The 25,044-nt window shown below is 38.1% G+C and overlaps 1 protein-coding gene across 4 annotated transcripts in view; it reads right to left on the bottom strand.

The window, feature by feature from the left end:
- Nucleotides 1-713: 713 nt before the first annotated feature.
- The window catches only part of SIPA1L1 (signal induced proliferation associated 1 like 1), a 210,270-nt gene continuing 185,939 nt past the window's right edge, over nucleotides 714-25,044 (bottom strand). For 3 of the 4 annotated variants that reach the window (XM_062576476.1, XM_062576478.1, XM_062576477.1), the window contains 9 exons: nucleotides 23,928-24,046; nucleotides 21,069-21,508; nucleotides 14,546-14,785; nucleotides 13,281-13,446; nucleotides 10,016-10,259; nucleotides 6,630-6,776; nucleotides 4,164-4,278; nucleotides 3,581-3,662; nucleotides 714-2,823 (listed from right to left, as the gene is read on the bottom strand). In XM_062576476.1, coding sequence (XP_062432460.1) covers nucleotides 2,680-2,823; nucleotides 3,581-3,662; nucleotides 4,164-4,278; nucleotides 6,630-6,776; nucleotides 10,016-10,259; nucleotides 13,281-13,446; nucleotides 14,546-14,785; nucleotides 21,069-21,508; nucleotides 23,928-24,046 — 1,697 coding nt within the window. In that variant the 3' untranslated portion in view covers nucleotides 714-2,679. The remainder of the gene's footprint in view (nucleotides 2,824-3,580; nucleotides 3,663-4,163; nucleotides 4,279-6,629; nucleotides 6,777-10,015; nucleotides 10,260-13,280; nucleotides 13,447-14,545; nucleotides 14,786-21,068; nucleotides 21,509-23,927; nucleotides 24,047-25,044) is intronic. The other variant, XM_062576479.1, reaches the window with a different exon arrangement.

Raw genomic sequence — 25,044 nt, 5'->3', positions numbered from 1 at the left:
TCTTGACAGTCAGTGGTCTGAGTAGAAAGAGTCAGATTTTCTTTCCTCACGTGCTTTTAAAGGATCCATTCAATGAACTAGGAAGCTACTTTCCTGTAGAGCTAGTTCCACATTTTCCAGCACTGCAGAATGCCAGTCCCCAGGGCCTGGAAAGGTCTGTTCACAACATCTCCAAGGTCATTTCCTGTGTCCAAGGAGGACATCTGGAAAACAAAACAGAGTATCTGCCACCACTCCGCAGCCTCCCCTACCGAACATGCAATGTGGCATGCTTGCAGGTTGGCTCTGGGATGTTGAAAGCTGTGCGTGCTCTTGGAAGAAACACTAGGTAAGTTAGGTTTTGATTTAAATCAACTTTAATTTCCAAATAAATTCTAGAATAAATGAGAAATGATACAAACATGCTACTCCTCCTTTATCTTATCAACCTAGCGAAGCCACTAAAAGTATCAGAAGCTTGACAATTAAAAACAAGGAGTTTTTTTAATGGGGGAAGACAGATTTGTGCACTAACACAAAAGTCAAGGGATATAGTATGTGTCTGTGTGTGTGTGTGTGTGTGTGTGTGTGTGTAAATGCCAAATGATGGCCTTCTAAGAGAATGAAACTCTTCAATCTCAAAGCACCGAGAGAAGCGATACAGGGAGAAAGTGGGAAGAAATGGGCACAATGGAAAGTTTCAAACAACGCAAATAAAAACCACAAGAAAATGGTTTAGAAGAGCCTTTAAAATGAGTTTTATTGTCAGAATTTTACAAGTAGCCTTGAGTGGCATCATACAAGAAGAACTCTGTTGCAAAACTCTAATAAATAGTCTGCCCCAAGTCCCAAAATATTTTTTGAAATAAAATAATAACCAAAACAAACTTAAAAATAAAAGAGAATAAGCAAGACTTCAGGATGCTCAGAGATGTTAGCAATATTTCCCATTTACAAATAATATCAGGCATTATATAAATCTCCTTCATACAAGTCATTAAAAAACCCAGAACATTCTAAACCTTTACAAAAGCACTCCAGAAATAGTTCCAAAGAGAGCCATTTCCATGACAAAACATTAGAGAACTCCATGGGGATTAGCATCATAAATGAAGCTTGAGGTTGAAGTGTAGTGCGTACTTGTGTGCAGCACGATTAAAAAGCGTGAAAAAGGGATTTGAGGAGATTGATTTAAAGTTTCTGTGGTAAGACCATGCCTGATGGTTTTGTTTATTTGAAAGCATGGCAAAGGGGAGGGAGAGGATGTTCTTGAAATTAACCCCCAAATACACTGCACCTTATGCAACGCAATGTTTACTAAGGTAGTGACTGCACCCTAAGAAGGGAGCAGGAAAGGCTTCCCAGCAGGCTGCCTGGCTCAATGCCTGCGCAGGCTGCAGGGCCTCCAAGTTGTGTTCTGACACCTAGGAGGTGTTCTGGAAAGGCAGTATGTTATGGAAAGTTAGTTTTTCCTTCAGAGAAGAAGAAATCAGCTTTCCTGGTACCTGGCAGGTTGAGAACTGTTATACTAGATAGTGTCACTGGGTATCTGGGATTTCAGAGCTCCAATCCTATGCCATCATTTTGAAGAAAAATCCTCCAGTTTCATCTTTATTCCTGTTTGTGACACTAAAGGATTTATAAGATCTCTCACATAGTAAAATACAAGATTAATAAACATTTCTCAAATCTGTTAACGATCTGAGAAGTCCAGAGAAATGGAATGGGAAGGCAGGTGCACGGAGACGCTGAAATGGTTTATGTGGATTTTCCAGGAAACACAGAATTCGGGGGGGGGGGGGGGAAATCTTTACCTCTTTACAACTTCAGCCAAAGTCTTCTGCAAGTATGCAAGTAACAGATTCCCCTGAAAGGGTGGGGGACTATACTGAAGCAAAAACAGCAACAGTACTCAGTATCTCTCAGCCAGCCTGACTGGGTATGCACTGCAGCATGCCTAATTTTGTTGTTCGTAAACTCACTTGCAGCCGTTGTTTCCACAGGAAACAAAGGCAACCAGAAACGCTAATGCAATACATGTGTAATAATACGCCTCACCCACGGTCAAGTCTCTAGTTTCTCTCCAAATATTATGATGCTGGTTGTACTGTACCATACACTATGGACACGTGTTCTCTGTAACGTATGGGAAGGTAGCACTAGCAATCAAGCGCAAATTGCTAAAGAGACACCTAAAACATTGCATGACATCCCCTTGTCTGTGGCATACTTCAGAAAACAACATAAGAAAAGCGGTAAAATAAACACTTCTTTCTAATTTTCTAGATGTCATAATATTTGCCAAAGCTGCAAGGAAAAGCAGATTACCTGAAAAAGAGAGAAAAGAGTTAATGGAAAGAGAGGCAGATGGAACAGCAAACCTGATCCAGCCTCCAAATCATTTTGTACATAACAGATAAAGAGACAATGTGCAAAAAATAGACATTCACATTTTAGCAGTTAAACTTTTATTTTACCTTTTTAAAATTATTTACTTTTTGTTTTTCTACAAAAGGCAGACACTGATTGTTGATCTGCAATTGTTCCGAGTGCACGCAGAGATGCAAAAAAGTTATTGGAGGATGAAGGACAGGGAAGTGCTCTGACTATACTTTCACATGTCATGATTAAGGTGGCATTAAAGCTTAAGTCCCACTAATAATATTCATAATGGATAGTTTGCTTCCCCGTACACTGCTCTCAGTTCATATCAATTGTGTTGAAAACCCATTCAGTGAATTTCTTCAGTTTCTCAGTTGCATTCTGGGATTCCTCTTGTAACCGCAAGTTGTCTTCCCGCAAATGTTGTACTTCAGCCTGAAGACTGGCTTTGTCCTCTTTTTCCTTAGGTGTGAAAAAAATATACAAATCTTGGTTATAATTCTAGGTCATGCATCCTACCTATAGCAATAGGCAAGAATTTCTTACAGACCATGAGCCTCATTCTTTATAAGAATTTTATGTGCTTTAATAAACATTTTTTTACTACTGGGACAGTTGTGACATTTCATCTCTCACTTCTGGCTTGAATGAATGGGATTTTTCTATATTAAATTCTCATACAGAAGCTGGCTCCCCAAGTGACGAAATAAAACTATTCATGCCATATTCTGCATGTTCAATGGTTGATGGTTAACTAAGAAGAGATAGGAAACTTTTCTGTAAATGCTTTGCCACACAAGAGACTTTTCATTTGACCACAGCAGATCTTCCCTGGATCAAGTAGGCATCAGCCTAATAGAGAAAGTTTCCATAGCAGAAAATGTACGTTTAGATGATAGTGCAGACCTTTCAACATCAGCAGGAAATATTCACATGCAACTTATGGCTTCTCACACAGTTGCCTGAACTAGGAACGGAAACGCTCTGAATCGCCCTCCTAATTTAAGCAGAAGTCAGATGCCTAAAATTTAGACACTCCATTCTAGCCTTGCATAATTGGAACTACACTCTGATAAAAGTAGTAAAGAACTGTTTTTTCCTCACAGAAGGATGAGATTGTTACAGGCCCAGGTGTGGCAAAGCCAGATTATGTAATTAGCATCACTTGTCAGCACTAAAAATATATGCCTTAGCAATTTTCTGTAGATTGAATGTTTACCTTCCTTAAATCCTCTTGCAGCATCTTCAGTAAACCTTCCAGCTGGTCCACCTTAGAGGCGAGAGTTGGAGGAGATTCTTTACTGTTGAGAGGAAACAAAAGTAGGTATTGACAAGATTTGCTATCTTCAAATATTGTATCTAACAGCCTTATCTATACCAAAGAGCTTTTTGGTTTGTGTACATGCACGCTGAGGAACATGATGAATTCACAACAACAACAACATCAAAAAAAAAAACTAACAAAAAGAGAACATCTAATGTGCAACAGATTAAACAATAGAACAAATTTAACACAAAAGTAATTGGGTCATCTCATCATTTGGTTTCTCTCTACTTCTGCTTATTATATGTCCCTGTAGTACCACAGCCTTGGACACACTCAAACATGTCTGACAAACAAAAAAACTGGCACAGAGGTTAAATAGCACTTATGCCTCTTCTGTTTTCATTTCCCAACTTCAAGAGAATTTGTGAGAAGAGGTCTTCTGTGAGGGCTAGGGATAGCTTCTAAAGAAACATGTTTATGCTCTTTTCCCCAATTTCTAGTTGAGAAAACCTACCTGTCTGATATATTTACTTACCCTGTATAAGGCTTTATCTGTGCAGTAAGCTGGTCCTCAGCCTGATCGCTACAGGAGGCAACACTCACAGGTCTATGGTTTTCATCAGTAGCAGCAAAGAATGAAGCTCGCTGAACTGAAGAGAGACACATACAGAAAAAAAAAGCAATAAAAACTGTAATGACTGCAGGATCTCAAAGCAACCTAAGCATTCTGTCTCAAGATAAGATTATGACATTTGACAGAAGTAAACTGGCACACAAAGCGTTTGTATCAGGCTGTTTGCTGTATTGGATTCCACGTGTATGCACTAGCCCTGGTAGAGCACTGCATGACCATGCAGATCCTGGGTCACTCGCAGGCTAACCACCTCGCCCGGAAGGGAGATGCTAGAGGGTGCACAGCAGAGATACAGCAGCTGTGCCAGCAGTGTCCGCCCAAAGACGGTTCTAAGATAGGCAAGAAATCAAGCTGGATCAACAAGTGCTGTGCAAAACTCCCTGGGTACCACTGCATGACACTACCCAGTAACTGAACGTCTGTCTTTAGCTTCTTTCACTCTACAGAGCATCTCTTTATCTTGAAGAAAGAAGTTTGCTGTGCACAAAGTATATATGGAAAGTAAACTGACCAGCGTCATTTTTCAGAACCAGAAATGTTTCCTTATACATTTATATAACATGTTTTACATGTGTATATATATGTGTGTGTGTATAAAAATATGTATATAACAGATTGAGATGTGAAATGTCTTCCCTGCCTTGCACTTTTTTTTTTGTCTTTATGCTTTAACATATCTCTAAATCACTATTACATGTAGACTGACTGTAGCTGACTCCCACCTCCACCACCTCTAGAGTTTCATAGCGCAAACAGTAACATAAACGTTTTTACAGTAATAAATTAGCATCTCTCTTCCTCAGTAGCTGCTGGCCTCTCACTGGAAATAAAACAATATTGTCTTTTTCTGCTTGACGAATGTTTTATTCTGTGCTTTCACTACAACTAAAATTAACATGCTTTAGTTGTGATGGAACTTTTCCTGCTTTTCTTCTTCTTTGAAAAAAAATTAACAGAGATTGGAGTAGCTCAAAAATCCAGGCAGGTTTTGTTCCAGCTGTTTGCAGTTATCACTGGTTATAACTCCAGAGGCTTGTGCTGAAGACACCAACCATGTAGAGGTCTCCAAAATCACAAGCCAGAATTATTTAGACTGCTTGGTAGTTGCCTGCCCCTGCTGGCACCCAGGCAGAGGCTACAGGCTGGAATTACACTGACATCATATAGCTGTTCTTTTCTGAGGCAAACTTGAAGATATTTTTGCAGTGGTGAGATGAAGCTGCCAACACATTGTTCCAGCTTTTCTTGATCTGAGCTGTCAGTTTGTTACCTTCAATACACTGACTTTGTTCACACTTTTGAAGAAAAACACAAGCGAGTTTAGGGCCTGCAGAAGTAAAGAATTCAGGTCGATGAGGAGAGTCAAATAAATCCAGTAAAAAAAAGGGGAGACCTTTGAAACAGCAATGCTGTTCACGCTGATCCTACAGAACTCTTACAGCAATAGAGCAAAGTATACACGCCTTCAACATCAGCGTAGGCATGCACTGTCTTAATGGCTCATACAGCTACTACCAGAGAACAGCCAAGAAAGCAACAGAAAGCAAGTTACTTCACAGCCTTCTTGTACTATGTAAAATGAATATCCAACAGGGCATGGATCAGTGGAAACAACTTCATGAAGGTAGGACAACACTTATGCAGATATTAGGAAAAGACACTTTCGTTTAATGCACCTAGAAGAATTTTCCATCAGATTATAACAACTGTATATATTATAACAACTGTAACATCTGTAACTGTGAGGTAGGCTCCCTTTGGGCTGAAGGGGTATTTTATTTTAAACTCTAAGTGGTTTACAGTTCTCTTCAGTTTATTAAGTGTCAAAGAGATGGAAAGTGCCATAGGATGAAATGACACTTATGTGCAAAGCTATGTTTTTGGATATACAGGGGGAAGGAATGGCAATAGAAAAATATGTGCCAACAAGGCATATTTCCCAAGTTACCTTGGCAGTGCACTTCAGCTGCAGCACAGAAACTTCTTGCTAGTGCAACAAGCAGTCATTAGTGTGTTCATATGCTTTTCTCCTGCTACTTGGCTTCACTTTACACTTTCATGCCAGATGTTTTTCCATGCTGGCTGTGATCTCTGTGACTGGTTTACATTAAATGAAAGTAACCAGTTTCACAGAGGTTTGGCCAAAATGTAGCACAGATGGATTCTAGTATGAAGAAATGGCATCTGAATATTAAATGCAAACAAAGTACTAGGCTGTTGGGACTTGAGCTGCTGCTTTAAAATAGCTTAAGTTTCATGCCAAGTAGAAACAATAACAGTAAAAACAAAGGCAAGAGACAGAATTAAAAAACAATCTTTAGTAAAAGACCATATAGAAAGACCAAGTATTATTTTCTGAAAACTCACCTTCAAAAGCTTTGGCAGCATCTACCAAGTTTGACCAGTCCAGATCAGAGGCAGAATCAGGCAAGGGCATAAGACCAGGGTCCGGCATGGGCTGCCGTCTTTGCTCCTGGATATCTGTGAGGGAGCTGTCTGAGGCAGAGAACTCTCCTAGAATAATGCAGAAGAAATAATAAGCTGCAAATAAAGTGTTCCTTTCCTAATACTAAAGCATATTCCTATTTTTAATTTTTCTAGGATAGGATTTTTGGGAGCAGAACAACTCAGTGAGATGTTTGATCAGCTGGAGTTGACCAGATAAAGTATATTACAAGCTGGTTTTCCAATACGGTGTATTTACCAGACCATTCAGGTCTTTCCTAATCTGTCTGAATCTTTGCAGCTTAACACTACAAAAACCAGCCTCTACCTCTCCCCAGTACTGGGTAAGCTCTTATATCCAATGACTCCAGCCCCTTCACAAGCTGAAAAGACTTTGTAGAGTTCTATATGGTATTTATTTGCCATATAGAAAATTCAAGATCATGGTTCTTTCTCTCTTTACAGCCTCCTAAACCAACAGGAGCAGATTTAGGCCTACCAAGAGAATCTAAGACAAGATGATTCTTCTCAAACTACTTCCAACACCACTGCATATTCCCCAGCGGTTTAGCTTAGCCTCTTAACCTTTACTGAAAAATACCACATCCATTCATAAGCTGCTACATGGCATGCTATGGAAAAAATCATTGACAAATCTGAGAGAAGAATATAAAAATATAAAATTCCCTTAATTTTTGAAAAAAACTCCTACCTCTTAGGAAAGTGAAATGTTTAAATTATTGCTGCTACTGAAAGGGAAGGGGAAAATGCAAACTGTGAGCACAACAGTTAACTACTTTATTCAGTTTGCTGGCTGTACAATCAACAAACATGTAATGTATGGTCAGTCACAGAATCACAGAATGGTTGAGGATGGAAGGGACCTCTGGAGATCATCTAGTCCAACCCTCCTGCTCAGCAGGGTCACCTAGAGCATGTTAGACAGTAAACAGTCAGCACATGTGAAAGCTCAGCAGCAGCAACCACCTGCTTCCTCTTGCCTTCTAGTAGTCAGGGGATAAAGGAGTAGTGAAAAATTTGTAGTTAGAAGAACTACAGACATAAGAGTGAGAAGATGGGCTGGGCACATGGGAGGAAGCTGCTCAGAGGAAGGGTACAGTGAAAGATACAAGTGGGTAAGAGGGAAAGAATCAAGTTATATCGAAGAGAGCATGGCAGGCAGGACAAGCTCTCTGTAAAGACAAATGTCACTACTTGTACTGCTTGTTTTTACTTCTCTTTTGCTAGTCTGTTCCATTTAACAATACTTTTTGTGCATTTCTAAGAAGTACCATTTCGCATGTCCTTTTTTTAAAATACTCAAATTTTGATAAGAGTCCTGCAAAAGTACTGGAGTTGACATTAAAGTCATTGATAATTTCTTTCTAATAACTCTAGCTAAATAGTATTTCTGCCTGGAAACAAAAATTTGAAAATCTATACTACATTCACTTGCTTTGATCAAAAAAATCTCACTTTCTTATTTTTTGAGTTTCGCTCTTCTAAACTTAAGTCTAACTGAATATGAAGCACTGTGGATTCTTGTATTATGGAGAGCACAGACTTCCTCTCCCCTAAAAAGGAATTTGGGAAGGTCTCAATATATAGATACTTACCATTACTGAAGATATACACAATTAAAACAAAAAGAACCAACCATTTGAAAAGTTATCTGTTTGAGAAGTGTGAGTTGAACTGTTAATTAAGACAGATTAGTAAATAAGGAGGTTTTTAGCTCAGTGTTTTTCTTGCTCACCCCAAATAAAGGTGCCATGGAAGCGCAGTTCTTAATAAAGATCTTTGTATTCAAAGAATTCTGAATAGTTGGAAGTCAACAAATACTTGTGGTATTAAACACCCAGGTCTACTTAAACCTCCTCTCAGCAAAGGCAAGTAGGTGGCAGACAATTCATGTGTCAATCAAATAGTTGGTCCTTTTATCATGGAGACCTACATTTTACAGAAAACTGAAATCCTATTTTGTTGACAAAAGCAAAAAAGCTTAAGCACTAGAAAGAGTAATCACTTTGGTGCAGAAGAGAATATGAAATATGACAAAAACAAGTTTTTTTTTTTTTTAATACAGGCTTCTAAATGAAAGGCATTGCTTTCCACTTTTCTACTCAGATGACATCAACTAATCTTCTGACCCAAAACCCTCAGAAGTCAAATCCACCAGTCAGTTACAAAAATAATTTTGCAGACTCGGTTACACTTGTATCTATGGAAAGAAGGACTGAAGTGAGCTTGGTTTTCTAACTCTTAGCAAAGGACATTTTTACAGAGAAACAACTGCTCATGACAATGCCAAGTTCAACACTGAAAACTGATGTCTAGTGACCACAGGCAGACAAAAAGACTCTAAAACAGATTTCTTCAGCATCCTTCAATGTGGGAAGATGTGTCCTGTGTATTTAAGTATGGACTATACTTAGGGCCTACCATAATGAATTGAACCTACTGACAATGTTGCATTTTCTTCTTAAAACATGAACGGATCAGAACAGATGGGTACTTCGTCAGAAAGCATTACAGATCAGTGTCACACTGTGATATCTGGTTCTATTTTTGGAAAACATACCATGCATATTTAGTTTTGAGGTACAGTAAGAAACTCTGAAACTTCCTATTCTTGCCAACTGAGTAATCCACGTGCAGTAGTACACCACCCATCGGATATTCTTACTGAGACTTTTCAGTAAATTAACAGGGGCACTTTGAGTGCCTTCTTGACAAACTTACCATGTAATTTTTCCTTGTGGAGCTGCATATGATTAAATTATTTAAAAAAAACCCTCAAGTACTGTGATGGATAAGGTAGGGAACTAAATTTAAGAACTCTTAGTGCAACAGAAACTGTATCTAGCACAGTTGTATATCCAAATGTCTACTTGCATTTATCCAGTTTTATATCATTCTTTTTTAATAGTATTTTATTCCCATAAAACCCACATTAAAGCAACTGACATCAGAAGTAGTCAGTGGTTCATGACAAGCATATATTATTCTCCCTTTGGTCCAACTAGTCTTGATGACTCCTGAAGACAGTGGTGAAAACTGACAGCTAATGAGGCAAATTTTTGTACTCCTCTCCATAAGGTAACTGCATGATCAATCATGCTATCTTATATCCACTGAAGCAAGAGGGGGGAAAAAAATGTCCTTTTTCACTTCATATTTTCAGGCAAGTGACTCCCCTTATCTCAGCAAAATCAAGATGGAAGTACTAATTGCTGTAACAAGCATTTTCTCCTAAAATAATCACTGCAAATTCCTCTGAAAATGGGAATTACACTGAAAACACTTACCATGTAGTGATTTCATTCCTAAAGTATACGATGGTCTCCGTAAGGGCAGCGACTTTGGGAGAGAAGGGTACGTGCTGGTGAATAGGACATCATTTGGCATGGCTTGGTCCAAGAGCGAGGCTCGTGAGGTGAAGAAGTGGTCTCTTTGACCACTGTAAATACTCTCATCTGACAAAGTCCTTTGCAAGGCACGCCTTGTGGTAGGAGTGCTAGGAAATGGAGACTGACAGGACAGTGTGTGTGACTACACATTCAAAAGAAAAGAAAAAAAGAAATCAATACAGCAACTTTTGAAGTCTGTGTTGAATTGGTTTCTTCAAACCATTTTTTTCGTAAGAAAGCAGGTGTTAACATTGCATTTTTTTTCAGAAAGAGAAAGAAAAAAAAAGATGTTAGAACTAGATAACATAGATTATGTTGTCAAAAACAAACTGAATGCTACTTAAACTGGAGGTCTTCCCTGCAGGCAGAGAACCAGCAAATGCCAACTAAGAGTCTCCTGTCACTAAACCGCTAGGAACTGCCACTACACCTTGAATTCTTCAGAATGTTCTGAATAAAACAACTTGCCCCATGACTAAGAGAACTTGCTTTCTACAGCTATCAGAATCTCAGCTTCCTGCATGACCCAGACAACAGAAAGCAATGCTGTGTTTAGTCCGCAGCTATGCACGCTCTGTCCTGTGCCACCTAGTTGCTACCAGCTAGGACAGTCCCATCAGCAGAGACACCAATTCCTTCCTCTATCAGTCACTAACTTTCATGAAACCTGTAGCAATATAACCATCTTTGAGAAACCTGTATTTCTTGGTTGGTTGAAATCTAGTCCCAAAGTTTCTACTGAATACTGATCAACAGAAAAAAGACCTCATCAACCTTATTTGCTCCATAAGCAAACTTAAAGAGATAATTCAATTTCCAGAGAAAGAATGATTAAGCATCATAAAGAGCTGCTCATTTGCACAGAAAAATACTTCTATCTTTTCAGAAAAATGGGGGGAAAATGTTTAAACAGACGGTATTCTATTCCTGTGATCAAAAACCCACACAAGGTGGGAGAAGAGTGTGGAGGAAGGACTAGTGGTACCATAGAGTAGAAGCCAATCTGCCAGATTTTTTTTTTGTCAAAACCATTAAAACTTTTAATAATATTTGCTGCAGATTTTGCTTTTATGGATCAATGATCAGAAACAATTATTTTTAAAAAAGCTGCTATCACCAAAAGACAAGGAAGGAAAGAGAAGCCATGTTCCATGTCAGCTTCCTATTATGTCAACTAATCCCTCGTGATAGAGCTTATGCTATCACACTGTGAACCTTGCATACACACTCAGCACCAGAGAAGCAACAACTTTCGGAACACAGCTATCACTACGTTATACTAAGAATCAAGCTACCATCTTCTTGTGACATATAAAAGCTTAGCCAGCATGTTCATGTCATCATCCACTAAAAACTCATAGTACTTGTCCTGATGAAGGAGAAGGAAAAGAAAGAGATACCAAGTCACACACTCTTTACTTGAGGGCCCTATAGTTTACTTAAAGAATTCGAAGTCTATTCGAGAATTAAGAACTAGAACCACCAATTAATACCAGACTGTTAAACTACAAGATAGCACAGATATGAACATCTGACATAGGAGAGGCAATATGAGTAGGAATTGCCTTCTGATACACAGCAACCAGAGAGGAGAGAACAAGAAAAGTGACTTATCTGATAAGATATAATACATTAAAAATAGGTAAATAGATAGAAAGATAGAAGATGATAAAAAGGCACATAAAACTTCAGCCTAGAACATCAGAACAATATTTGATTTGTCAGTGTGATAGGATGCTAGTAACTTGCTGAGATTTATCAGAGCATAGCCTGAGCCAACATACTTGCCAGAGTCACTAGAAAATAAAGATTAGGATAAGCAATGATTCACTGACCCCAAAGCAGGAAAACAACAAACTTGGGAAATACACACTGTTCATGGCCTTCAGGTTACTTCTTCAAAAGCAGCAGATGTTTTTGGAATGAGAACAATTCCTTTGCTTAAAATAACCCACATATGTTCCCATCGCCCATGTCTCACTCCCCTCACAGAACTACTACAAGCAAAAAACGTCAACCAATCAACCAAAAAAACCTCCCCCAAAATGCAATCCTTACACTCTCCCCCCAAAACCCCAAAAGAATCTATTGCCATGGGCAATACTTTTATTTTAGATATTACGAACAAGGCTGGAGGAAAGATCTGTACAGGGAACATAGTACTTAAAAGTTTTAATAAGCCTCTTTGGATTTTTACAAGCAGAGAAACAAGTTGCAAGCTCTCTCTTCTGTGTGGTTGCTGTGGAACCATTTGGGCCCTAGATGATGAGTCTGAGCTGTTAGGCATTGACTTAGTACATAATGACTACAGAAATCAAGGCATTCTCTTGAAAATGATGGAATTTTTAATATTTACATAAAAACCTTTAAGTTTTTATACACATGATGAAACCTTAGGAAATGCTTTTAAGTTGATATTTATACAGAATTTTAAATTTAGGAACATTCTTGGTCCTTGTACAGTAACACGATCAGAGAAGCACGAAGGCAGGCTTATTGCAAGGATGTTCAATACTGTCAACGCATCACTGCTTAGTGCTGTAATCAGAGAGGAAGAACAATTCAAATGCATAAGACAACCTATTTCCCTCCCCCCCCCCACAAGCCAGCAGTCCTAAATGTTCTTTGCATTAGGTATGTTAGTCTCTACAAATTTGCACGCAAAACTGCCATTATATTGCAGTGACTGGAATAATGAAACTGTTTCCCAAATATTTTCCTCCAGCAGATACATCTATGGCAAACACATGAATTTTTGTCAATGATGAGCATTCAGAAAACTCACGTCTTGATTTTATCTTCCTGTTATGTATGAGAAAGGAAAAAAAAATACACCATGAGAAACTTTGTCCAACAATGTAAAGCACTAAGAAAGCTGCTTAAGAAAGAACACTGACTGCTTTGCAAGAACTCAGTATTTTCTACACAGAAGTCTTACAGCTTCATAGCTTTCACATTTTCCAAATTGTGAAGCTTTCTTCAGTATTAGTGATATGCCTGGGCAGCAACAAATTCAGGAATCAAATTCTTGTAAAGTATAGATTTAAATAGTACCAATGGAACTGTGACTTATATCAGAAGAGGATCTGCCCATCGCTCTTCAGCTGTTCTCAGTTCTCACTGCGAAAAGAGCTATTCGGATGATAGACTCTCTTCAACATACCTTAAAATTCTTTTGAGATTCAGGTGTTGGGCTATCAAGATCTATCAGTTTCTTCAGCTCCTCTTCAACAGTGGGCTTGGATGCTCGTTTTGGTGATGCTCGCAGATCTCTTGCTGATGCACGCAGCCGAGGGTGGGCCATTTCATTGCCATCACTCTGGTGACGTCTTAAACGAAACGGAACAGACACATTCAGGTCTCAAAGCCCTGGGGCAGGAGGCATGAATGAAACAAGAATTATGGCATCCTCGAGATTTTCACAGAGGAAACTGAGGTAGGGGCATAGAGGAGGGAAGGAGTCTTGCATAATACAGCAGAGCCTTATGTTAATGAATACTTGTTGAAAGAATAAATTTGTTAAAAGCATCTGCTTACAATACATAGAAAGGTTGTTATAATAGGCTTTCCTAATAAAAGACTGAATCTATTAAAACAATGTATGTTCTGTACAAAACCCAAACTTCTTAAATGAACCACAAAGTAACAAATCACCAAGTTTCCTAATTCTTTAACTGGCTTTTTTTAATGCAGCTTTCATAAAATTTCAACACCTCCTTTTGATGGCCAGTTATTGGCATCATCTATGAAAACAGTATTTATTCAATAAAAGCCATGAATAGTTGAATATTTCTAAATGTACTCTCCCAACCACCTCCTTTCCAAGTCATGCTAGACTTAAAGACTACTGGCTGATTTACTACAAAGTTGCTTCTCTACTTCCATTCTGGAAGAGATGGTTACACAGGTAATGCAGAGATACCTTAGCTTGCTTTAATTTGGTGTGGCAGGATACTGGCAGCAATCTAACTGAGGCAACACTGTGACACAGAGCTAATTTATACTAAGAACAGTATCAATACACAGATAAAAGGCCTACAGAAGAATTTGCCCTCTGTGTTAAGGCAACTCTTCATGTTTGCTCAAATAACATTTTGGAGTCACCTTTAAGAATTCCCAAGGAAAGAGTCTATAAAATTTAACAGGGTTGAAAACCATACAGCTCTCTGGAAATATATATATATATATATATATATATATATATATATATATATATTTTAATTATATAAATCAATGGAGGATAAGATTAGTCAACTATCAGATATTTAAGCCTAACTACAGAATTCTAGATTAAGGATTAAATTCTACAGAACAACAAGCATTCTATTAAAGCTTGGAGCTTTTCTGTATTAGGAAGTGTCACAGATATCAATGCTTCTTTACATGTAACACTAATAATCAAACAAGAAAACCAAAATGCACTCTTACTTTCTTGTATCCATAAACCCTACGGAGTTTATTGTCCCTTCAGGTTTTTTCCATCCAATCAGATACTTGCTGGTAGCACCCTGGCGAGGGTAGAAAGTCCTAGGACCAGATGAGGAAGAGGAGGAGGAGGAGAAAGAAGGTGCGAGCTGTGGAGAAGTAGCAGAATGAAGTTCTTCTTTAGGTGAACTTCTGGCACTGGTGAAAACAACAGGGCTGGCAGAGTGTCGTGAGCTCATGGTACTGTGAAAGAAGCATAGAGGAAAAAACTTGCCTTAAATGTATATGCAGGCATCTCGTGTAACCATTTTTAAAGCAAAACTCCGGAACACAAAATGTGACTCTTATCAATAGCACATGGAGTAGAAAAAAAATTTGCTCTCAATGTTCTTCCACTAGGGTTTTATTAAAAAAAAAAAACACTCATCTCCCATAATAATGAAAGCCTTCATAAACAATCTCTAAGGACCGAGCACATCACACACTTCCGTTATGGACAGGAAATCTAAGATATACAGTGGTTGGGAAGCTTAAGAGAAATACAAAAGATTATAGTTGAATTAACAAAAGAACTCAAGCCCAATTTCTCGTTGAAATTCCTGGGTGTAGAACACAATATATTTTGAAGGAAGTTAAGCAACAGGAAACATCTCTTCAAGATGTCACAACAAATCAAAGAAGAAACCCATACATCTTTGGGAAGAGCATTTCTTGGACTTTGACAGAAAGGCAGCTAACATTTGCAAAATCCACTCTCACAGAAATTGAGCTGTTTTTCAGTGGGTTTCTAATATGTACCACAGTTTCCCTAGACAGAAAATGCTAAGAGTCAGGATGATTAACTGTACCTTATTGCCTGGAAGACTAGAGGGGCTTTAGAAGGGAGCTAGGTTTTATTTATGCTGATGAGAAAATCTCGCATGACTTGCATAAACCAGGAGCATTAGGGTTTAAGACATACCTACTGTTATCTTACTACATCACTTAAGAGGTCAGGCTTCTCTCAGTACAGCAGAACAGTTAGAGCAAAACTTCCTGCACAGGTTTAGTACTGAAATATCATGATACCTTTTAAGATTAGTTTTCTATCAGTTCTCTATAGAATTTATGCACATTTTCCCCTATATCCAATGCTGCAAAGAAAGCATTCGAAACAGATGGTTTCAAGACAGTCTTGTGATGAAGAACAGCTTCTAACAGAGGAAAAACAAATAGCAGGAAGGCTGAATAAAGTCATTGAATGGTCTCTTCATTCTAAGCTTAATAACAAACTCTTCAATTCTCATATTTTAATAAAACAATGCATTTTCATGTCTCCTTCTGTTACTGAAATAATTACAGAAAGTAAATTTAAGGTTAAATGCATGCCACTACCTGTGAAAATAATCTCATCTACATTTATTTAGTCTTACAGAAGTCAGTTATCTAATCTATGCCACTTGTCTAGCTCCTGCTGTAGTCAATGGGGAGAAAAATAATACCAGGAGATTATTCTCCTCCTCCTAAATTAGATGTCACAGATAGATGGGGAGAAATACGATCTGCTCTCCATTGACAACAGATGGAGTCTCAAAAATGATCTTCAACTACATGTTTCCTTTTCAGATGGCTAAAGCTAAGCACCATGAATCCCAACAATGAAGTGCTGTGGATTTCATGAGGTGCTGAAGCGGACGGTAGTCTTCCCACCTCAAGTAGCACCAGCTCCCGCAGCCTGAAATGGCTGTGCAGCCCTTCACATCAGAGGAAAGATGCATCTTCTCAGATGTATGCAACTCAAATCACAGTAATATACATTTTAAAGATTTTTTTTAATATGTAAATTTGAAAGGCCTTTACCAAAGAAGGCAGCTTTATTCTTATCCTGCAAATAATGAAACTATATTTTCCCAGTCTGGCCCCTACAGTTTGTTCCATCAATCCCATATATCTGACACTGCACATTACAACCTTTGTATTTGTGACAGATGCAAGCAAACACATTTTATACCAAGAAAGCAGAGGAAAATACGATCTAGGGACCTCATCCCCTTCTCTCTTCTTTTTAAATACAGAAAGAAAACTCCTACACATGCTGAGTAAACCAGTCCCATCTGCAAGGCATCATCATTGCAAAATTAAAACACCAGAAACTGGGGAAGACGTGCATCTTAAAAAGAAAAGAATCCCATATATTTTTTTTCAATTACTCCTCCCCCAAAATATTTGCCAGAACTGGAGATACCTTTTGTTCGGACACATATTCCAAAATTTGTTAATACCATGAGGTAATTCTCAAGGAATTGCTATTTGTGAGGAACAATTTGCTGACAGAAACTAGTAATTCCTAGAAAAGTTAAAAATGTTTGATCCTCAGTATTACTATAGAGATGTTATAGCAAAGAGAGCAAAAAACAATGTTCAGAGTGCTCTAGATAAAAATCTCTCTCTCCATTATTATACATATTATAATAATATAATAATAGGTGATATAATTATTGTAATAGTTATTGTATCACATATTATATATTGCATATTATACATTCTATTATATGAACATTACATATTATGTTATTTATTGTAATATATATTATGTATAATATATGCCAAGAGCAGCCAGGGCAGATGAGCAAGAAAATTAGCATTGTTTTTAATATGTTTTTATTAAAGTAGATTGGGTATTCAGAGCTGTAGTTTTCCAATATAGTATTTTGGCAGGATATCCCGCTGCTCCAGGAACTATGTGCCGAATTGTGGGTATGACTGAAGCTTTCTTTATCCTACAAGTTAACGCAAGTAAGTCAATACCATACTGACAGATAATGAGATACTCCTGTTAACCGAGAGTATTTTTGGAGAGCAAAAGGCTTTGGATAAATGCTGTGTAAACTAAGCAGGAGCTGCAGCGTTCTGGTAGTAATGGCAAGTTACTGCAGGATTTAGCCCCAGGAGGGAGGGAGAGGATTCCTACTACTGCAGCAGACTCCTGGATTAGCTTGATTCTATCTGAAAGGAATACAGTCATATTCTCAGGATAGAGAGCGAGCTTTTTGCCACTGTTGGTCTCCCACCTCCCAGTCTGATTATGGAAACAGTAAAGAATCAATTACAACCCTCCCCCCCAAACAAAACAAAAAAAACCCTCAACATCTCCACCCCAAAACATACAAGAACAAAAAATAACCCTCCTCCAGATACCACATGATAATCTGCAAAAAGAACCTCATATAAGCCACTCATAAAAGTATTTCACAATCATTAATTATATTAAAAATATAAGTAATTAGAAATATAATGGATTGGAAATATCAGTGCTTTTCTTTTAGGTTTTAATACAAGAGGACCATAAGACACCATATTGTTAAGGTGGAAATGAAAGTTTATTTTTTTTTTCCCTAGGAAATTCATGCCATCAGCGCATATGGCTTCATTTAATGATATTCAGCTATAATGATTCTGTATAATTACTGCCCTACATAATGCAATTCTCTTGGGATCCTGTGAGAAATCTGCACAATCATCAGGAAGGACTTTGGGAATGAGAGTGGAGAAGGAAAATAAAACCCAGCCAGAAGCACTGCTGTAAAAGTTAATCACTATAATTTACATTTTGCCACCAATTCTCAGGTACAAGTTCTTTTATGCACCATCAAATGATCTGAACGCTAATTATTGCTCTTGTCTTCTAAAGACACAAACACTCTGATTTGTGGTTATTTTCTTTTCTTTTGTCACTAAGTTCTCTTTAGGGCTAAATTGCTTTTCTTCTTGCTTAAAATCCCAGTTGTAAAGATGTTACAGACGTTCTGGCACCCACAGGCAAAAGGTAAAAAGTGATAAGTGATGAAGGATAACAATTTAGAAACTGATAGAGAAATACAACAATTAAGCTGTTCCTTTCTCACTAAAAGCACCTTGTTCAGAGTCATCTTTTATTCTCTCCTCTGTCACTTTTTTGAAGCATAAAACTGTGGCTACGTTTTTGAAGTGCCAGTTTAACCCACCCTTGCCTCCTTCCCATGCCCTTGCTGCATCCTCCTGTTGGGTCAGCCTAATTATCTGGGAAGCTGCAAAGTCAACGGGACAGGGAACTGACTGGACTGGAGGAAAAAAGCAAAAACAAAAACAAAGCCCCCACCAATAACTTTTTTTTAAGCTTCATTTTCCAGCTTGATCAGCTCCCTGAACTAGCTGTTGTGTCTACATAATAGACAGAGTGATGGAGAGCTGGGAGCAACCAGCTGGAGCTAGGCTCTCCCTGGGCCAGCCTGGCTGTTGCGTGTGTAACCACCAACTGAGAATGCCATGAGAAACAGTGAAAGCTTTTTAGCCCCAACTGCCTTTGCATTATTCTGAGGTATCAAACACATCTTCTAGTAGTCAACAGTTATTATATAATAGAGAAGGAATACAATTTGGTTTGTCTTTTCTCCTCCAGATTAAATGATGAGGGTGCAAGGACTGCAGTTTCCCACAAGTACCATGTCTCATGCATTCTACAGATTGCTGCTCTTCTTTATAAAGAGTCACATTTTTTTAAATCTCATTTTAAATGAAACAGAACAAAACTGTTGTATTTAGCATAAAACCTGAAGAACCTTTATCTGGAAAATTCAACAAGTCTGAAAAACCATGTAGAGAAACAAACCAATTCAGCATCATTAGAGAAATAACAGGGGAAGCCAAATAAACCAGAGAACATCCCACATTTGGAGACATAATGTTATCATATAACAAATTATCAATGAAACAACATCTTAGACTAAGCCTGCAATCAAGTTGCAAAGTACATCCATGAAGGATAAAGATGAGAGATGTCACAGTGTGTCTGCCCCGTGAAGATATCATGTTTCTTTTTACTAAGTTTTCCTGGCTTTTTTACTCTTGCAAATGAATTAACCCTAATGTGGTGACCAGAGAGGTGGAAACCAGAGCCTCAGATGTACAAACATATTATTCCTACTAGGTACACCTTTGAAATAACGCTTCTAGTAGTTGTACACAAAGTTTCCAAGCTTCTTTTAGTCCTTTCCAAAAAACTGCTTCCAAATTGAAATGCTACTGGCTTTATCACAATCAGCATTTTAAGGTTCTCACATTTACAATGGCCGCCAGTTACATCAGACAACATTTAATTCAGAAAAGTACTGCAGGGCACTTGGTGAATTCTAATGAACACCGAGAAGAAATGCATATAAACATGCCTGTCTTAAAATAAAAGGTATAGCACTGTAGGTAACACCACATGGATTTTTACATCCAAGAAAGGGGCATATATTAAGATGGCCTAAATTTCAACCAAATTCTTGTGCATAGCATTCTCTATGGACTTGCTCAGGTCCTTCATGTATCCATACCTGCTAGAAACATCAGATTCAAAGCACTGGATAGAATTTACACCAAATGAATACTAACTTCAGTGCCTAAAATGGCCTAAAGATGCAGAAAACCAGAACTAGACCACCAATAACAGAATCTTCAGTCAAAATTACCATGACAAAGCACAAGGAGACAGTTCACTACATTACTGTCTCTGTGACGACCTCTATTTGCAGCTACTGTATCAGGAGCTGTTAAACTGACTGATAAACATCCAGCCTTGCCTAAATGCACCTCTGCTCAAAAAGTTGGGCAAAAAATGCTTCAGACTTTCAGTCTGTAGGTATTGTAGCTGCACACTCAAAATAGATGTCTTAGCAATAAAAACGTAAAGGCCAGCCTCTGCAAGGCCAATCAAGATGATCACGCAGCTTCCTAAGAGGAGTGGGTTTTTTTCGCTACTATGATATGGTATGAATATTTTTCAAAAAGCATGCTGAATACATTTTGGAAAACTGATTAGGTATACGGTCTGAAATATTTTCTGCATCTAACAACTCTGCTCAACTTGTGAAGTCAGTGAGTATCTTTGGTCTACGGTGTTCGAGTACTTTATGCCTGTACTTGCTATCTGCATTTTTACAAATGGCAAAACTGAGTGGAAGAGGGAAGATGACTGTAACGTGTCATACCCACACACTGCAGAAGAATATGTACTATATGTGTGTGCCAGCACTCCCAGCAACTTCTACTCCTAACAGCTTACTTTTGGTATTTGATCATACTGATTCCTAGCAGATTTCTAAAGAAAAAGATAGGGTAGGAGGAACAGGAACGCAAAACATCTTAAACACCTACTTCTAAAATTAATGAAGAATTCTGCAAACAGTATTATTAAAATGGACTGATCTCCTTTCTGGTCAGTCTATGAACTTACCAGTACTGGTAAGTTATTCCTTATAAACACATCACACAAAAGGCTTACGTTAGTTTAATAGTAGCAGCAAGAAATGTTCTCCTTGATGCTCTTTAGCATTATATGCAGCAGCAGATGCAAAGACCAAAGATAGTTTCAAGCATGCTTACACACTGAGATGTTTCAAACCACTGATTAAAATATGTATAAACCTTTCCTCAACACCCATTTGTCACTTTTGATAGGCTAGAGAGTGAGAAAGGGAAAATCAGTGCACAGCAGGTCATCGATCTCTTAACAGGCGAAAATTACCTTGTGTGTGAGACGGCATCACTAAGACTATAAGCACTGTTCTCTCTTGTTAGAGGATTGGAGGCTGGTTGACTCTTGCTGTGAATATCCAGACTTAGTGAAGACTCAGCCTTTCGGTCTATGTGGCTCTCCTTTTCTAATGTCCTGTCTGCAATGGAGACCACTTCACTGGAGCTGTGCCACAGTGGAGCCACTTTCTCTTTCGTTAGCCCTGTCCGGGGAGATGTTGCTGCTCCCAGAGAGGCAGTGCTGCCGTGGCTAGGTCCGTAGGAAGTGGTATCTATGCCACTGTCAGCAGAAGTCCCTTGAAGGTAGTTGTAGCTGTTCAGCTCTGATTCAGTGCGCTCTCCACTGTCATACCACTTCTCATCACTGTGAGCACTAGAGGCGTTGCTGGAGAGAGTATTGCTGCTGGAATGGCTGGAGTAGTGGCTGTCAGACTACAGAAAAAAAACAATCCAAAAAACACACCTGTAGGTTTATTTCAGGATTACAGCAATGGGGGTGGGAAGAAGAGGAGAAAAGAGTGATAAAAGTCACCACTGCACAATTGGATCTCTGCTTTTGGGTACAGGATAGATACTTTGAGGAGATTACCTTAAAACTCAAAAAATTTCATCTCAGTTCAGTACACTGTTCTGGATCCACATAAAAACCTTTCATAAAGATTTGGAAGCCATGTCTGAACTCTTCAAAGCCAGAGTTATTTACATTTTGTCCCCAAATATTTCACATCATTTGCTTTGAAGTACAGTTCAGCTCAGCACAGCCAAGGAAATCAGCTGTTTCTATTTCCAACATGAGTTGTTCGGACTTCAGCTTGGTTTATAGCTAGTACACTTGATATATTCCATATTTTAAGAGTCCATAGTTTAGGACATGAAACTCAACTAAGCCACAGAAAGCATACATTATTTTAAGAATTCAATCACTTATCAAAAGTTTAAAGCAGGTAAAACACCCACTGCTCCTCTTACCCTTTTCTGTTATGTGTATTCACTCCTCAACAGAAGTGTCCTTTGCAAATGACCACTGAAATATCATTTAACTGTCTGAAATCATCTTCCAAGATGACAGAATTGCAAGAAATGGAACTTTAACGCAGTGCTCTGAAACTGTTCCACCAGGCCACCCCAGTGTCTGACTTGAGCACTGTCACTGGTGAGAGCTAGCTGCTATGAAGAAACTGAAAAAACTGACAGTCTTCAATTCTGAAGTGGGCATTTGTGGAGTAACTCATCACAGAGAGAAATTTTTGCCATTCATTCATCCTTTAGTGATCTACCTTTGAAGTATTTATGTCCCTCTGAATTTTTTAACTTTAGTTCCTATCTGAACAATTCATCGATGCTCTGATCATCTATACAATCTATAATGTCTGTACATGCAGGTTTAGCAAACAACTCAGACAGGGGCAGAGATCAAGGCCAAATATCAAAGATGAGGTATTCTGATAGCTTCTGTTTTCATAGGAAAAGTGGGAAAATAGGGAATGGATATACCCAGAGCAAGAAACCTTGTCATCCTAGGTTTCTCACTGTACTAGAGCAAGAACTTACAGAAAAACAGGAGGAATATTAAGCCGATCTGGACTGCTAGATGTCTCCAGTCAAAGAGCTACTGTTCTTCACTGGGGACTGTATCACTCCCCCTGTCCATCTGTCTACATAACGAACATTAGCACTGACTAAGCGAGAAGAATGCAACATGAGTATTTCCAGTGCTACATTCTGAATGCAAGTGAATGACATACATTACACTGCTATATGTTCAAATATGAAAAACAGGTCAATCTAAATAAAAAAAAGTTTGTGCTCCCAAGAGTATAAGCATAGTTTTTAATTTTTTAATAAAAGGGTGTGTTATGAACTAATAACCTAAAAGCAAGAGGGCCAATTGTTTTGAAAAAAGAATGCTGATAAGCAGAAGCAAAGAACAAATAGCAACCAACGAAGGACTTACTTCTTGCACCCAAATAAATGTAATCAGTACTTTCAGTATAATCACGCAACACAATTCTATTTTATAATTTTGTACAATCTAACAAAGAAACAAATGATTTGATACAGTAGACAACAGTCTTTTTTTTTTTTTTTTAATTCTGGTGACTTAAGTGATTTTCAAGACATTTCTACCTTAATGAACATTTAGTGCATGAATCATGAACTGGCAGTCACCAAAAAGGTGCGCATAACTCTGGAAACAGACACACACACACACAGTTTTCCGTGTAGAAATTAAACATACAGATTAAGCAAGAAAGACACTTCAGTGGGATTCCAGTGGACTTTTCAGGAAAAACTCTTCCAAAAGAGTGCAAGATAGGTTATACTTAAAGGAAATGAGAGTTACTCTAGATGAGGAAAGTTGAGAAAATACAGTAACAAAAATAAATGCAAGATGATCATTATCAGAAAACAGCAACTTTCTGAGTCTTGCCATATATAGTGTATTTGTAAACTTCAAATTTCATGCAAGAGGTCTAGAAGTAGCCATGGATTTGCAAAGGAAACTTATTGTAGGTGTAACCAAAACTCCTACAAACCCTCTACTTATGACAAGAGATGAAAAATTGCTGTTCAACTGGCAAGAAAAAATTGTTAATACTTTCAAAGGCTGTGCTTAGCTTCTGTAAGATACAGAAAGCAACAGATCTGCTCTGCTGCTTTCTCCATATTCTAAATAGGATTTAAGTTTCGTGTGTTTTTTTTTTGTTTGGTTGGTTGTTGTTCTTTTAACTGACACTCCAAACATAACTTTGAACCACATTTTCTGTATCAAGAGCTGACATGCTTATTTTCTAGGATCAGGAGTAAAACATTAAATGATTTTTTTTTTTTTTTTTTTTAAGTAACTTACATGACCCTGCTTATTTGGAGACAAGTGAACCACAGGATCCTGTCTCATCAGTCTTCCACTGGGACTTTCTCTGAAGGATGGCAGTACTTTTGATACTGCTGGGAGATGACATGTTGGTTCTGCAATACAGCATACAATGACGTACTGAAGAGTGTATGCAGTGTAACAAACTAAGAAAATGCATGAACTAACTTTACATTGCAATTTGCCACTACTACTACTATAAGTGAAAAACTTTGGTCATCTAACAAGAAATTCATTCCAAATGAAAAATATGTATCATGACAAAACACAGGTGAGTAAGTGCGGGCTCATTCCTGCCTGGCGTAAATCAGTACGACTTCACAAAAAATCAGCAGAAAGCACCCTGGCTTTTATCAGAACAACCTGAAGAGCATCATGTCCCAGTTGTCTAAAAGGGCTGGATCACAACATTATAACAGAGGAATATTCACTTTCACAGTGTGTAAACATTGTATCTCTACATGTGCATTGTCTGAGGATAAGAGATTTTAAAAAAATATTAAGATCCAGCTTTCCTTAAGCAGTATTCCACGCAAGGCAGGACATTAACAGCAAAAATCCACAGTGATCACTTATATGCATATGTTTTTCTCCAATACAAGCACCACGTTTCTTGAAGTAAGCTAAGGTAAGCTAAACATTCACTTTTCATTGAAGAAATAGAAGAAACATCTGTAGAAAACACAGTATTCCCTTACAAATTGATGGCTGTGAATGTGGAACCGCATAGATCTACAAAAGAAAGAAGCACTACTAAACTAAACCAGGTACTGGTAGACTGAGTTCAAACCAGTCAGCCACCTTACATGAGCACCCCAAGAGTGCTCTATGCCAATTAAGCTCGTTTTTTCCTCGGATGTAACTATGGAGACTTATAGGATATTCAGGCACAGCCTCTCCAGTAGTTATTCACCTTCTCAGAGCCAAAAGTCAGTACTTAAAAATAAACTTTCTTGGTTGTATTTCTTTACATGGATCTTCTCTCCGAAGTTTACGGAATATTCTGCATTTCTAAAATGCAGCTTTTAAGTAGTCTATGTGCTTATGAACATCGAATACTTAACAATACCTATGGTAGCCAGCAGTTCCGTAA

This window comes from Rhea pennata, chromosome 5 (assembly GCF_028389875.1).
Source record: "Rhea pennata isolate bPtePen1 chromosome 5, bPtePen1.pri, whole genome shotgun sequence".
NCBI classification, from domain to species: domain Eukaryota; kingdom Metazoa; phylum Chordata; class Aves; order Rheiformes; family Rheidae; genus Rhea; species Rhea pennata.
Note: the sequence above shows the minus strand (reverse complement) of the source record. Positions and strands in the feature narration are given on the sequence as shown.